At 57.3% G+C, this 15,595-nt stretch overlaps 1 protein-coding gene across 7 annotated transcripts; it reads left to right on the top strand.

The window, feature by feature from the left end:
- Window positions 1–201: 201 nt before the first annotated feature.
- Window positions 202–15,585, top strand: ACOT11 (acyl-CoA thioesterase 11). Of its 7 annotated transcripts, none has more exons than XM_056497676.1 (19): window positions 1,413–1,489; window positions 2,876–2,986; window positions 4,451–4,526; window positions 5,962–6,172; window positions 6,981–7,050; window positions 8,882–8,932; window positions 9,941–10,001; window positions 10,198–10,299; window positions 10,526–10,661; window positions 10,941–11,097; window positions 11,401–11,520; window positions 11,597–11,741; window positions 12,578–12,633; window positions 12,761–12,827; window positions 12,913–12,996; window positions 13,087–13,220; window positions 13,471–13,602; window positions 13,675–13,801; window positions 13,877–15,585. In XM_056497676.1, the coding sequence occupies exons 3-19, from the start codon at window positions 4,464–4,466 to the stop codon at window positions 14,030–14,032; spliced, it is 1,872 nt and encodes a 623-aa protein (XP_056353651.1). In that variant the 5' UTR covers window positions 1,413–1,489; window positions 2,876–2,986; window positions 4,451–4,463; the 3' UTR covers window positions 14,033–15,585. The 7 variants fall into 7 exon arrangements, with proteins under 7 accessions (XP_056353653.1, XP_056353649.1, XP_056353652.1 ...); XM_056497675.1 differs by having other exon boundaries at window positions 2,876–3,054; XM_056497674.1 differs by lacking the exons at window positions 1,413–1,489; window positions 2,876–2,986 and adding an exon at window positions 288–526.
- The last annotated feature ends 10 nt before the right edge of the window (window positions 15,586–15,595 follow it).

Here is a 15,595-nt window from a genome sequence, read left to right as displayed (position 1 = left end):
TTTGGAGAAGTTTTGCCGAGGCTTTTCCAGACAGCGAGCTTGGTGTCGGCACTGAGGCTGTGGGGAAAATACTGATATTTTGAGGTAGGTTTAACTGAGTGCCCCTCGCTGAGGTGATGGGGGGAGAAGAGGATGATGAGTGGGCTGGGGAGAGGATCTCACGGCAGGAGCTGCTCGCTGGGGAGGGATGAAGGAAGCAGCAGCACCCCGCTCCGCAGAGCTGCTGGCAGCTCTCCCCGGCTCCCCCCGGCTCTCCAGCCATCCCGACACATTCCCGGCTGCATCCCGAGCCAGCCTCCCGAGCGCCGGCCATTTTCCGGGCGAGCGCAGATCTGCCAGGCGCTACCTTAAGAAAAGTTGTGCGTGTCCGTGTTTAAGGAAGCGGAGGGGGTGTGCGCTGGCCCCGTCCCAGGGCTCCCCGCCAGCCCGGCCTCGACGCCCGCGCCCGCAGGTGTCCGGACGCTTCTCCTCCGAGCCAGCCGTCGCCTCAGCACCTCCCGCAAATGCTCAGCTTCTTCTGGCTGAGGTGAGGGCTGGGGGGAGCTGGGCACGATGGGGGGAACCCCAGGGCTGGCTGAGCGGCAGCTGCTGTGCATACTTCCACTGCCGGCGGTGGAGCGGCGGCTTGTCCTGGCTTGCATGGGCGCTGGGCGGCTCTTCCAGGGGGAAGATGTGGGTGAAAGGCTCTTGGGACCCCTTGCTCACCCGGGTGATGCTTTCTTGCCTTTGGGGTTTGCTGCTCCATTGTGGTCGGCACTGGCGACGTGTCCATGGGGACGTGGCATCCTCCGGCTGCAGCGGGGACAGCGGGCGAGAGCTGGGAATATCAAACTCCCCCAGATCCTTCTGGGTGTGACAGGACGAGTGCTGAGGGCTTTGGCTTGAATCAGCTTCTTTTCACTTAAAAACAGGGGCAGATATTTGGGATATACAGGGCTGCTGGGAATGGTGGCAGCATGGGTGCACTGGGGCTGGCAGAGGCAGTGTGGGTGGCACAATGCCATGGTGGTCCCCACCCCAGTAGCCTCAAATGAGGTGGTCTTGGCCATGCTGACTACCACCACGTCACCATGGTGTTCACCTGTGTTTTCCACCCCATGGTCTTCCCATTGTGGAGAGCACAGCGTTAAGACCACCAGGGTGTAGACCTTTGCACCAGCTTGTTCTCCACTATGGTGGTTTCCAGCTTGGTGGCCTGAAACGTGGTTGTGTTGATGTTATGGCAGTCTCCTCCCTGGGAACGCCGTGGGTGGCAGGGCAAAGGTGCCTGGGCTGGGAGGTGCTGTTGGGTGTCCCCATGGGTGTGAATTTTGGGCCTGGCGGTGTTGGCAGCTGCACTGAGGTGACATATGGCTCTGTTCTCCCCCTGCACTGGAGCCAGACCTTTGTTCCCTGGGACACTCCCTGGGGAACTTCGCCCCTGTGCCAGCAAATCGGCACCAGCCTTCCTGGGAGCCTCATGGGAGCTGCAGGGAGCACTCGGGCAAGGGTATGGATGGGGCTGTGGGCATGGCCAGGGCTGGGGATGCTTCACCCTGTGGTGGAGAGGGATGTGAGGGTGCTGGAGGTGTCCCTGCTGTGCTCATCCTGAAGCTTTCTCATGGGTGATGGCTGGAAACCATCAGCGCCTTGTAAGAGGAGTCATCCTGCGTCTCACTCTTGCCTTTGACCCTTGGTTTGCACTTTCCTGGCCACATACCTTGCTTTGCTCTATGAACTCTAAGGAAATGTGATGTGTGGTCCCACCTGCAGTGTGTCCTGGCTTTTCTTCTGGGCTGGCCACCCTCCTGAGGTCGCACTGAAACCCACTGCAGGGAGCTGCTGTGTTTCCTCACCGTGCTGTGACCTGGCAGTGCAGCCCTCTTGTCCCAGTGGGGCCACGTCCTGAGCAGCAGCTCTCATGCTGGGGACCCTGCTTCATCCTGATGTGCATGGGGTGATGGGGCTGAGCTGGACATCTCCAGTGCCATTTGCAGCAGGGCTTTGCTGCTGCTGGCAGTGGGACTGGCAGCCAGGTCTCAGGGATGGACAGCCCTCACTGCCCTGTCGAGATGGCAGAATTTCCCAAAGTAGGTCAGGTTAATTTTTTAACGTGTGCAGATTTGCTTGTTACCATGGATATTGCTCAATTATACACCAATAATCCGCCATGAGAACTTCATTGTCGCCGCTTTCTTCCCCACCTTCTCCCTCCTTTTTTATTTAAATATTTCCAGGGAGGGGTAAGGTTACAGGGCTGGGGTGGAGGGTAGAAGACAGAGTCAGGTGAGGGAAAATGGTGGCAGTGGGGTGGTGAGAGAGCTCTGAGGGCAGATGGGGCTGGCTCAAGGTGTGAGGCTGCCCTGCTTTGCCCAGACCCTCCCCAAAGCCCAGCACTTGGGATCCCTACCCCAGTTTCACTTGTCTCTCCCTCTCATCCACTGTCTTGGGGATGGCTGAAGAAAAAGCCCTGCTTTCAGTGGGCTCAAGGATTTGGGGGAACACTGTTGTCCTGCATCTCTGCCCAGCATCATCCCAGGGAGCTGCAGCACCCATGAGGACTTGCAGTGGAGGTTCATGCACAGTGGTGGTCCCCTGGTGATTTCTGAAGAGGCCAGCACTGAATTTCATAGAAGAAACCTCCCCTGGAGCTTGTGGGTGTTTTGGTGCTGTGGGACACTCCTCTGCTGGGGTATAGGAGAGCTGTGGGGTGCTGTGGGGTCTCTCTCCCCAGTATTTGCAGAGTTGTTGGTGTGTTTTCCTCTTGTGTCTTCCCTGGTTTGCTGTGTGAGCTCTTCGGCAGCACAGGAAGTGAGCGTGGCAGGAGGCAAGCAAAATATTCTGCTGGAAGGGATTTTTTTCTCTAATGCAAACTTTTTTTTTTTTTTTTGGGTAGAAGTGGGTCACTCGAGGGGTGACAGAGTAAGAGCATCATCGCCTGGGTACTGCATCCCGTTGCCATGGTGACCCGAGGGCTGCATCAGTCAACAGCTTTAAAAATGTGACAGTTGAGTGAGGCTGAAGATTCTAATGAGGACAGACACTTGCTCGCTTGGTTTCGATAACAAATACTCCGTAAATACCCGCTGGCTGGATGGATCCGGGTCTCTGGAGCGCGGCCGGGGCGCTCCCCTGCCCCGGGGAGGGGGCGTGGGCTGGGCTGCCTGGGAAAAAGCAGGGGGAGGATGCAAATCAGACAGCTCCGGGTGTTTTGCCCCCCTCCTTCTGCTAACGCAACCCAGGGGACAAGGTGACACGATTGCAGAGCCAGCGGCAGGTTTGGGTTTCCAAGGAATGTTCCTCTGGTGCTGTTGGCTGGGGCTGTGGGGTGGAGCAGGACCACCCCCAGCCACCGCCTGGTGTCTGCAGCTGGGCAGAAACCCAGCCTGTAAACAGGAGAGTAACTCTTGCACCGGGCCCTTGCAAGGGCAGGTGAGACATCAGGAAGCTCCCAAACCTCAATAACAATCCTGGAGAGGTCATGGGACTAGGGAAAAAGTCATGGGGTTGGAGAAAGCAAAACCCAGTGCTGCTGAGGCAGGGGTGGGAGGCTGTGAGAGGCTCAGCAGTGCTGTTTGTGTCTTGTTTGTACTGACCACTCTGTGTGATGCTCCAACTCCTGATGGTGCAGGAGGCAAATATACAGCTTCCACTTTTTTAATCCCACACGTTGGGAAAAGAGCTGCTATCTCCAGCAGCCTGGGTTTACCTGCATGAGAGGGATGTGTGCTGGGAAGCTGGGGGTATGGCAAGGGCCTGGCAGTGTTGTGTTTGAAAGCAAACTGTAAATATGAAGCCTCTTCCACTTGTTTTTGCTGCAGCTCCCACTCTGCTTTTCCTGGCAATGCCACTACAATGTCCAGCTGGGACACAGCCTGCAGGCACCCAAGGACACACGATGCCCTTGTGGAATGCCAGGGCTTCGAAAGCAGAGGGGCTGGAGCAGGGCACAGCAGCATTGCTGGAGTCAAGTGTTTCCCATTTGCTGTCCCCAGTACCACCCATGGCAGCCTCAGCCCTGCCTGCTGCCAAAAATATGCCCCTGGCTGTCTTGTGACTGTAGCAGTGTCACTGCTCCGGCCAGGGGAGCTTCAAGGCACAGTCCTCTGTCACATGTAGCAACACGGGAAGCACTGACAGCGTCACTGACTGAGGGGTTGGCCACAGCCCTGCAACGTGTGCTTGGTCCAGCTCCCCAAAATAGCTGGGATTCTTTCATCCAGGCTGGTGAGCGTGGGACCTGACCCCCATGGAATGGCAGGCACCTGCCCCAGGTCTGCCCTTCTCCGTTTCAGCTCTGACAGGCCCTGATAGGTGCTGAGAGGGGTCAGTGGTGTGGGAGGGATGTCGCATGGGCTGTGGGGACAGGGTGTGACAACCTGCCACACACACTGCCTCGTTCCCACCAGGAAACAGCCACCCCCGTCTCTGCCAGCCCTGCCATAACCAGAGCCACTCTTCTCCTTTCCAGGTGTCTCTTAAAAATGGTCAAGGGGAATATTATAGTCCCTGAAGACATCTTGAGCTTCTGTTGCAATGGCCTCCAGGTACCCCCCGTGCCGTGCAACTAACCCGTGGCTCCTGGTTGTGCCGCCGGCTACTAACCCAGGCTGTGCCAGGCAGGTGCCAGGCTGTGCCAGGCTGTGCCAGGAGCTGCTCCCAGCCCTGCACCGGACCTGGCTGCATCCCCTCCCATCAGCATCCCCAGCCTCATGCTGGCTACCACAGGGCCAGGGCTCTTCCCACGGCTAGCAGCTTCTTCCCTAAAACTCAGAGCTGTTAAAGGCCGGGAAAATGCCCGGCGGGATCTCGGGCCGGGCTGTCTGCTCACTCTGCAGCAGGAGGCTTTGGAGCTCTTTGCATTGCTGGCTCGTACCCCGGCTTCCCAAAATAGCTCTGTGCTACTCGTGTAGGCGCCTCTGCGTGCCGGGAAGCAGCCGGGGAGGTTCACAGAGGGGTCTGGAGGTTCTGGAGGGGCTCTGGTGGCCGGGGGTCGGTGTCACCGTGGGATGGGGACACGTTTGCCACGGGCCGGGCTCGGTGCGCTCGCTGCGGGCTCTGCTGGGGCGAGGTTTGTGCCGCTCCCGGGATGTCGTGTACCAGTAGCTATGGAAACAGAGGTTAGACCCGCTGGAGAAAAATGCTATTCTGAGAGGCAGCGAGCTCAGGGCAGTCAGGAAAGCTTCATTTTCAGCACAAACCAATCTTTAAAAGAATCAGGGCAGAGCAGAGGGCAGAGAAGCCGCTGCGGTGGGACTCTCGCTGCAAGCGCTGAGCTGCAGCGGGAGCAGAAAGCGGAAGGAAGGGCTGTGACGGAGCCCAGACAGCTCCTCGTGTCTCCTCAGTTACTCACCGGGCTAACTGAGTTCACCCCTTGTGTAACACGACTCGCTTGACATCTCCCACCAGCTGTTTTCCCTGCCAGCACCGCCACACCTCCTCTCCTCCCACCCTGCTCCTCACCGGGCTGAAAGGGGAAATGTGCCCAGCAAATGGACAAACCAGCAAGGAATTGATTTTACTGCCCCAACAACCCCAAACTGAGGGTGCTCCTCCTCTGCTGCTTGTACCACAGAGCTTCCAGCGCTTCCTTTGGTGAAAGGGGGATGTTGGTGGCAGGTGTGCCCCAGGAAAGCAAACCCACCCTGCTCTGCAGCACCCTAAAAATGAAGATGTGAGGGAGAAAAATTCCTTCCCAGAAAACTGATTCACTTTGGGAGGGTTTTCCCGTCGTGTTTGGGAGGGAGCAGTGGGGTTAGGTGATAAATGGAGTAATTCCCTACGGAGCTTTTTTTAGAGGGATTTTTTCCCTTTTGGCTGCCAGCGCCTTGTCTTTGGCAAGGCTGGGTGGGTTTGGTGGTGTCCAGGGGTGTGCAGGGCTGAGCTTCTCCCGGCTCTGTGTGGGGAGCATCTTCATGTGTGACTGTTCTCTCAGGGGATTTGTTTCCCATTTGGGTAAAACGCAGCTTTTGTGCCCCACAGGGCTCGACCTCTCCACGCCGCGCCCGGGAGCCAGAGGAGCGGGAGGAGGCGCCGGGGGCCATGGCGAGCCCCTTGGCGAGCCCCTCGCCCGCCCGCAACCCCACCGAGGTGCAGATGAGCCAGCTGGTGCTGCCCTGCCACACCAACCACCGCGGCGAGCTCAGCACCGGCCAGCTGCTCAAATGGATCGACACGGCCGCCTGCCTCTCCGGTGAGCCATCCCCTCCCTCTGCTGCCTTCATCCTGCTGGGCTGCCAGCACCGGGCAGCATCCCCAGGAGCCAGCCCATCTGCAGCATCCCTGGCAGCCCAGCACCGTGCCTCGGAGTGACGCCAGCTGGGGACACACGTCATGCCATTTTGCTGAGTAATTAGAGAGCAAACAGGAGCAGGACAAGAAGCGGGGGAGACGTGCACTGCAGCATGCATGCTGGCTTGGGGACAGATCAAAATCCGTGCCTGCTGCATTTATAATGCTGCCTTTTTCCCTGCCTGGTGTGCAGGGCATGGGGAGACCGGGCTGGTGGCACCCCTGGCATCCAGCAGCAGCCAGAATGGGCTGAGCTCCTCCACTCAGCAGGGAGCTCATCAGCTCAGCCAAGCATGGTTATGACAGGGAAATGGGTGCAGTTCTGCAGTTGGACGAGCTTCCCAGAGCAGTTTTGCAGCCTGAGATTCCTGGCGTCCCAAGGGAAGCCTCACCGGCAGAGCAGCTTTGAAATATTTGCTGTTTGTGGGGAGATGGAATCAGCTGCTGCTGCATCTCCACAACTGCAAACCCCTGGAAGGAATGCAAGTACCAGCACACCCTCCAAACCATTAAACATCTGCAAACCCTGCTGTGGGAGGAGAAGCCCCAGACCCCACTCTGTGTGCAAACACAGCAACGGGCATCAGCAGGGAAAGGAACCCTGGCTGGGTGTCACCGGTGTCACCAGCGGGGGCAGAGGAGCCCTCGTGCCCCTCGCACCCTCAGCACGTTGCTGCAGGTTGCTGATGCGGTTTGTTTTTCCTTTCCAGCCGAGAGACACGCCGGCTGCCCGTGCGTCACAGCTTCCATGGATGATATCTATTTTGAGCACACCATTAGGTAAATACTCCCCACGGCAGGGCATGCGCAGGGATTTTTCCCATCTGCCAGCTGCAGCGTGGACAGGAGCTGGAGCTGGAGCTGGAGCAGTGCTCCTGGGAGAGGAGGAGGTGTGGTGGCAGTGCCAGGCTCGCAGGGCAGCAGGGGCTGGGGCTCAGCCTGTGCTGCAGGGCTGTGGAGGGACTGTCTGCTCTGATTTATCCGCTGTCTGGTTGCCTGGGGAGCTCCTGCTGCGTTGGCTTCCCGGTATTTCCCCCAACGCCAGCTCCTCCCTGGCTTTGTTCAGGAAACAGCTCTGATTTAGTGCTCTGGAAAACTCAGATCTTGCAAATCGTGCCTCTGGAGTGGCCGTGTGGGTGGCTGAGGCGTGGTGGGGCTCACCCACCCAGCGGGTGCTGGGGGACGTGGGACCTCCCAGCTTTGTGAGATGCATCAGGCTGGGCATTGCCTGGTCCAAACTCCATCCCAGGCTGGTCCTGGCATCCCCTGGTGCTGCCTCACAGAAGTGCCCTCTCTGATTCATGCAGCCTTTGGGATGTCCTGTTTCAAGAGACAGTTTCTCCTGACCTGAGGGGAAAAAGCCCTCCCAAGGTTCCGCCCTTATCCTTCACAGGCTCCCAGTATTGAGACCATCCCCACTCAGCATTCTTCTCCTTTTGTATCCCCAGTAAGCCCAGGTATTGCCACCCACCTTTACTCATCTCTCAGAATCCCCCACCCCACTGTACCTGTCTGTTCCCACCTGGGTACCATTCCAGGGGGCTCCCTGGGGTTTTGGCATGCTGTATAGGATCTTTGCAATATAGGATCCACGCTGCCCAGCAGTTCCTGCCTTGCTCTAAGGGATCCCTGCAGTACAGGATCCATACTGTGCAGCTCTGCCTGCTGGGGCAGGCACCAGTGTGGGTCCCCAGGGCTGGCATTGGGGTCCCTGGCTGTCAGCTGATTTGTTTGGCACTGAGAGGTCTGACTCACTCTGTGTTTTACATTCCCAGGAAATGCTGAACTCACACTTTAGCCCTCTGACATGAGATGCCCATCACCCTGGGGCTCAGCTCCATGGCAAATCCACAGTGTGGGGATGTGGTGTAGCCATGCTGCAGAGCATCACTGGGGCTCATACTCTGCTCCTGGGACAGCTCTTCCTGGGACACTTTTCCCAACCCTCCTGGGTTTCAAGAGCAGGGAGTAACAGACCCAAGGCCACTCCATAGCATTACATCAAGCCCTGCAAAGCATTTGTCCCTCCTCGGGGGTGAGCTGGGCACTGCTCCAAGGGGGCAGGGAGTTTGTGATGCTCCTGGCTCAGATCCCACTTGCTGTGGTCCAGCTTAAGGCTCCAAGCAAGGGGCCTGGCAAGGATTTCCTGCAGAGCTGTGGGAAGGTGGAGGAGTTTTGTGTCACATCTCCTCACCCTGCTGTTTGTGCTTTCTGCTGCCCTTGCACTGCGGGGGAGAGGCAGGGAAGAGCTGGAGGCACTTGAGGGCACAGAGGAGACCCCACATTATCGCTGGCTTAAAACTCCCTGGCTGGGCAGCAGATTGTCCCCATCCCTTCACCCTGCTGTGTGGAAGTGCAGCCTCTGGAGAGGATCACACGTACTCTTGAGTGGGGTTTTGTGTGACATTTATGGCTCTGGCTTCTACTGTTTGATAAGCACAGAGAAGATAAAGCATTTTTGGGGCTATATATAGGCACGTGGGGCTGCCAGTCTGCCTGCCTGGCCCCTTGCCCTTGCATGCCCCTCTCCACAAACCCATCCAGAGCATCCATCTGGCTGCTTCCATCGCCTCTAACCCTGTCCCCACGTTTGCTTTCTCTTTCTGCCCAGCCAGCCGTGTGTAAGCCCTGCTGGGCCGCGGGACGGGAGGAGCGGTCTCGGGTACGGACGTGTTTGGCCCTAGAGCAGCCAGCCTAGCACAGCACTGCCGTGAGTTGGGAGCCTTAACCCCACTGATGTGGCATGGCATGGCAGCAGAGGCTGCTCACCTAACCCTGCTAACGTTCTGGCATCTCACCAGCCTGGGGGACAGCCAGAGGCACCAGCTCCTGCCACTCCTGCTCCAGCCAGGGCCAGCGTGCAGAGTGTCATTTACAGAGCTCAATTGTAGCCTGAAGTCACGTGTAAAGGCACGGGAAAAATCTGGTGTCAAAGCACACTCTAAGTCTCCCTCTCTTCTTGTTTTGAGAAGTGCTGGTTACAGGGTTTATTTTCCTGCTGAATTTTTTGGCACTGGCCTCTTTTGGGGAATGAGGAATATTACTGCTTTAAAAATGTATTTGGTAAACACTGCTGTTGGTGTCACTGAAAAGTTAAATTTGCTCATTCCATGGGTGCCAGTCTGGAGTAGCTCAGGCTGCAGGGCCAGAGTTGTTTGTGTGTGTGCTCTGAAGCCTGCTGAAGGCACAGAGGAGAGCAGCAGTTTGCTGCCAGCAGATGTTTCATTTAAAAAATGATGTAAACTGCCCTTGGTTGGACCCTGCCTCTTGCCATCTCCCAGCATCTCCATTGCTTGTGGGGAGACCCTGTGGCTGGTCCAGTTGTGCAGGACAGTGGATGCAAGGCTGGAGGAGCTGTTTTTTCTGGCAGGAATGTGCATGCCCACGAGGGGAGGGGGTGCCAAGTCAGTCTCAGGCACCTCTGCACCCCTGAGCAGCACCCCAGACCTGGTGAACCACCTGCACACAGCTGCTCAGGGTGGCATCTCACTGCTCTCATGTCTCAGGGGTGGCTGTCCCTGTGTCCTGCTGGCCATCTGGCATGTCCCACAGTCCCAGGAAGCCTTACCACAGCCTTACTAGTGGAATGTTGTGGCACCTCAGAGGGAGCTGCACAGTGACTGTTGTCCTCCAGTAACCCCTCGCTGTTTCTCCTCTTCCTGTTTTTCAGTGTTGGGCAAGTTGTGAACATCAAAGCCAAAGTGAACCGAGCCTTTAACTCCAGCATGGAGGTTGGTGTGTCCCCTGCCCCTTCCCCCCTTGCTGTGTGCCCATCCCCACCAGCCACGTGGCCAAATCCCCAAATCCTCCCACAGTTCCTAACTTTAATCCTGTGTGTTCACCATTTTTGGCTGGCTCTGGCCAGGGCTGTGTGGTGGGTCCCTGGGGAGCAGAGCCAGCTCTCAGGGGTGCTGTGCCCTCTCCCAGGTGGGCATCCAGGTGAGCTACGAAGACCTGTGCAGCGGGAAGCACTGCAGCATCTGCAAGGCGTACGCCACCTTCGTGGCACAGGGCCCCTTGGGCAGCAAGGTGAGCAGTGGCTGGTGGCTGGGTGACAGAGGCAGGAGGGAAATGGCCTCTGGGCTGGGCTCAGTTTTCCATCACAGCAGCTGCTGTTAATGGGTCAATGATCTCTTGTCCCATGCTTGGGGGATGCATGGTGAGGGCTCTCAGCCCCACTCTGGGCATGGAGGGCACCTGCTCGCTGCTGCTGCTGGTCCCCAGCAGGACTGCAGCCTGCCCCATTCCTCTGCAGGTGAGGCTGGAGCCGCTGACCCCGCAGACAGAGGAGGAGAAGATCGAGTACAGCATCGCCGCCGAGCGCCGCCGCATGCGCCTGGTGCACAAGGACACCCTCAAGGACCTTCTCACCAGCAGCTCCCAGGAAACTGGTACTGTGCCCTGCAGCCCAGGCTCCCAAAATAGCCCTGACACCCGCTGGTGACATCCCACTTCCTCAGCAGGATGCTGGTGGTGATCACCACATAGGAGATTTGGGAATGCCCTGGCCATGGTGGGGTAGGGATCAGCCCCACCATCCCAGACTCCAGGCCTGGAGGTTTGGGGGGGTTGGTGCAGTGGGAGGGCAGCTGTGGGGAGAGGCTGGTGGGGTGCTGGGAGGGGGGTCCTGCTGGCCACACAACACCCTGAAGGCTGTTTTCCCCGTGCAGAGCGGGAGACGCGGGACGGCAGCGGGGCGGTGCCGGCGGAAAGGACACGGGTGGAGAGCGTGGAGCTGGTGCTGCCTCCACACGCCAACCACCAGGGCAACACCTTCGGTGGGCAGATCATGGCCTGGATGGAGAACGTGGCCACCATCGCAGCCAGGTGACCCGGCAAGGGCTGCGGGCTCAGGGGATGGCAAGCCTGGAGGGGACACGTGGCTGGGTCTGGCCACAGCTGGAGTGCAGGGATCCTCCAAAGGGGTGGTCCCCAGCATGTCACCCTTGGGTGACACTGCCCAGGAAGTCCCACAGCTGTGTGGTGCTGAGGGACCCCAGGGAAAGGTTCACACTCATTGCAGTTGGCTCGTTGTTCCTTCGTCTGGAATCCATTTTTTGGGGTCGGGATGGGTGCATGGGGCTGCCATGGCATGGGGCTGTGGCCAGGGGGTGACACCTGTCCCCACAGCCGGCTGTGCCACGCCCACCCCACGCTGAGGGCCATCGAGATGTTCCACTTTCGGGGACCGTCGCAGGTCGGAGACCGCCTGGTGCTCAAAGCCATCGTCAACAACGCCTTCAAAAACAGGTGTGTGCCGGGGCTGGGGGATCCCCTTCCCACCCTCCCCACGGCCCTCTGCTCCCTCATCCCCTCTTCCTGGCAGCATGGAGGTGGGGGTCTGCGCCGAGGCCTACGGCCAGGAGATGTCCACCAGCCGCAGGCACATCAACAGCGCCTTCATGACCTTCGTGGTGCTGGACCAGGAGGGACATCCCCGCACGCTGCCCCTGCTGGCACCCGAGCCAGGGGTAAGGATGAGCAGGGCTGGCTGCCCCCAGCCTGGCAGCACGGGACCCCCGGGAATCCCACTCGGCAAAACAAACGCAGTTTATGATGATGGAAATGAAACTGCTCGATAGCAAGTGGATTAAATTGATTGCTCGGTATTACTAATAAAATAAACCGCTTGCCTGCGCAAGAGATGGAGATGTATTAGCCATGCAAGGCTTAACAGGGTATTGCCTGCAATTCCAGCTCATCTTTTCTGTAATTTAAGGGAAGGAATGTTGAGGTTGTTTTTTACCTTTCAAAGTATCCTAATCCATAATTTGCTGGGATCCAAATATTTAGGGAAATCTGTCCTGGGAGCACAGCAGCAAAGCAAACATTCATGTGTCTCAGCTTCTCCTGGGCTAATTTTTTTGATGCCCTAAAACTAGGATCTTCCACTGTGATGGAGATCATCTCATGGCCAGAGTTGGGACCCCTGAAACCTCTTCTCATCCACTTTAAAACGCTACACTAGCACTTTCTTCAAAATGAGCTGCTCAAAGGAGAGGACATTTGCAGGTGCTAGGGTGCACCTTTTTGTTTCAGGGTCTGTTTGCAGCTTTGCAGCCACAACAAGGGTTTTCCCTAATGAGCCAATGCCCACAACTTGATGGTGACAATGGTGACAATGCTGAAATAACTCACAATTAATCACTGATCACCACTGCAGTGTGGCCAGGTTGGCAGCTGGCAAGCAAGGGGGAGCTTCACTTTCCAGTCCTTCCTTGCTGAATGTTTTACCCACTCCCAAAAATGCATGATTTTTTTTATCCTTCTTTTCCTATTAACTTAATTGCCTTTTCCCATTTATCAGGATGGAGAAAGGAGGTACAGAGAAGCCAGTGCTAGGAAAAAAATTCGGCTGGACCGGTGAGAAACAAAAGGAGTGGGATGTGGGGAGGGAGGAAGGAGGAAAGGGGGGCTCAGCAGTGGGGTGCAGGGACAGTCTGGGAATGGTCTGTGTCCCCTCATAAGGAAAGCTGTTCTTTTCCTGCAGAAAATACGTCGTCTCCTGCAAACAGACTGAGGTGCCGCTCTCCGTGCCCTGGGACCAAAGCAACAAGGTAGGATGGTCCCTTGTGGGAGCTGCTGCCTCCTGCTCCCCCTCCTGCTCCCCCTCCTGCCCCTGACATGCTGCCCCTGCCCCAGGTTTATCTGAGCTACAACAACGTCTCTGCGCTGAAGATGCTCGTGGCCAAGGCAAACTGGGTGCTGGCCAGAGAAAAGGAGAAGGTACTAAATAACCCTGTCCCTTCTCCCTTGGCCCCAAACCATGGGCAGTCCCGGTGGGAGGGAGTCCCAGCTGTGCCCTGTGCTGCCCAGGTGCGGATGTACACGCTGGAGGAGGACAGGTTCCTGTCGTTCCGCATCGAGATGTCGGTGCGCGTCGCGGCCGGCCGAGCCTTCTCCCTGCTCTCCAACCTGCGGCGCCGCCACGAGTGGGACAGCCACTACGTGTGAGTGCTGCAGCCTCCCCAAAACACCCCCAGGATCAGGCCTTGTGCTTGAGCATCCCTCTGGGCTGCCCTGGGAGCCAGTGCGGTGCCTTAGGCACCCCTCACTGTGTGTCCCTGTCCTGGCTGCGTCTGGGCTGATGGCTGCGCTTTGCTGGAGCAAACACTTATTTTGGGTCCCCCCAAATATTTGTGTAAGGCCCAGATTCAGGGGGCACAGCAGGTTTCTGTGACTGCTCCCCTTCCCTTGCAGGAGCGCTGAGCTTGTCCAGAAGGTCGATGATGATGACATGATCTACCACGTGGTGAGCCAGAAGCTCAGGAACGAGAACAAGCCGCAGGACTTCGTTATCCTGGCGTCGCGGCGGAAGCCCTGCAGCAAGGGGTGAGTGTCCAGCCCCAGCCCTGCTCCCTGCCACCCCAGCTGTGCCAGCTGAGCGGGCTCTCTCGTCCCCAGGGACCCCTACGTGGTGGCCTTTCGGTCGGTGACGCTGCCCACCCACCCCGCCAGAGCCGAATTCACACGCGGCGAGACGCTCTGCTCCGGGTTCTGCATTTGGCCAGAGTCAGAGGAGATGAGCAAGGTGGGGTGCCCACAGCCCATGGGGGAGGCTCCTCCCTCCCCTGTGCCCCTGCTGACCTTGTGCTGTGCCTTGCAGGTGGCTTATTACAACCAGGCCATGCCAGGGTACCTCAACTACGTCACCACCAACGTGGCGGGACTGTCCTCCGACATCTGCTCCACCTTTGAGGCCTGTGAGAAGTTCCTGCTGAAGAACAAGGAGGACCTGATCTCACGGCTGCAGGACTTCTAGAGCCACAGCCCCCTGCTGACAGATGGACAGACAGATGAGGGGACACTTCTGTGGTGGAAGGGAATGTGGGATGGTGGCACCCAGACCCTGCCTCCTGGGGTGGAGGGCCATTACTGTACCACCTCATCCCTTGCACTGACATGTCATGTCATACCTTTTCTTCTTTTTTATTTTAAATTTTATTTAGAAATTTTATAAGCTGATGTACAGGACGTGGTTTTCTAGTTCACTTAATGCTACTTGAATCTTTATATGACCAAAATCTTCCCAAACGAGATTTTTTTTTTTTTTTATATTTCTTGGTGGGGCATAACTGGTTCCTTTTAAGGCAGCAAAGGGAGAGAGGGGCAGTGATGTGTGGCAGGTGCTGTACCCCTCCCTGGTATAGGGGTGGCTGCTGGAACATCCCACTCTCCCCAGTGCTGCTCCTTTTCCTGGGCAGGCCTGGCAAACGGCCCCTGCTCCTCCTGGGCTGAAATCCCACCCCATGGGGCCATGGAAGGAGCAGCAATGAAAGTGTTTTGTAAGGACAAACATCCATATGTGCTGTGGGTGAGTGTCTGCTCCAGGGCCTTGCTGTGTGGAGACTTGGAGCAGGGATCCTGCACCCACAGCACACCTGGGGCTCAGGGTGGGGTCCTGTGAGGCAGGGGTGGTGCTCCATGCAAGTGGCTTTTGGGGACTGCTTGGAGGTGTAGCTGTCATGTCTGGGACAGCCCTCCTTGTCCCCTGGGTGCACCAGTACCTTGAGATGTAAACCCCAAACTGCCTCAGAGATGCTGAAAAAGGAAAAGACAGAGCCTTGTGTCCTTTAGTCTGGGAAAGCCAACAGAATGGAGCAGGGGTGACAGTGAATTGCTACTCATCAGTCACAGCACAGGGGACATCTGCCCTCAGCCCCCTCCCAGGCTGTCCTGGTCCACACAGATAGAGGTTTTCTGATGGCATTGAGGTTTCTGGAAGGCTTGCTGCCTGCTGGAAAATGAGTGAGCCCTGGAGCCCTTAGGGACACAGAGCTTGGGCACAGCAGGTTTTAGAGGTGCCAGTTGTGCCCTTGCCTCTGGCTGCAGAGCTCTGTGCTTAACCCCAAGGATGGGTTTTGTAGAGCTTAACCATGAGCAAGTGATGGTGATGCTGTACTTGGGGTGAGGTGAGAAATGACCACAGGGTCTTTCCCAGAGCACCAGGTCTGCAACACCCAGTCCCTTTGCCACCCAAATTTATAAGCAGAAGGAGCTCCTGCCCCTCTCCTGTGGCCACCAGCCAGTGGCTCCCAGCCCTGTGGCCATAAACCCCTAATCTTTGCTGATCTCCCATCATAAACATCTCAGCTGAAGGCTGTGCCCCAACCTCCAAAAGATAAAGCCACCTTAGGCTGAACATAGTACAAAACATTCAATTTTTACAGAGCCCTCTTATCTCCCAAAACTCAGAGCAATCCTGCCTTTTTATCACTGGGACAAGAGCCATCCTTTCTACTAGGAATTGCTGCTGCTTGATTAAGTGGAGGGGATGATGTATTTGCCTGAACATTAAACTTTAACTGACCTCTCCTTCTCCTTA

Source organism: Oenanthe melanoleuca, chromosome 8 (assembly GCF_029582105.1).
Source record: "Oenanthe melanoleuca isolate GR-GAL-2019-014 chromosome 8, OMel1.0, whole genome shotgun sequence".
NCBI lineage: Eukaryota > Metazoa > Chordata > Aves > Passeriformes > Muscicapidae > Oenanthe > Oenanthe melanoleuca.
This window is presented reverse-complemented; position numbering and strand designations above follow the sequence as displayed.

What these genes read in the sequence shown, in the direction of transcription:
- ACOT11 (XM_056497672.1), top strand. Translation starts at nt 1,298, where the DNA reads ATGGGTGTGAATTTTGGGCCTGGCGGTGTTGGCAGCTGCACTGAGGTG. An exon ending in GTGGCCACCATCGCAGCCAG is followed by an intron (nt 11,098 to 11,400) that starts GTGACCCGGCAA and finishes CTGTCCCCACAG; the next exon opens with CCGGCTGTGCCACGCCCACC. An exon ending in CGGAAGCCCTGCAGCAAGGG is followed by an intron (nt 13,603 to 13,674) that starts GTGAGTGTCCAG and finishes TCTCGTCCCCAG; the next exon opens with GGACCCCTACGTGGTGGCCT.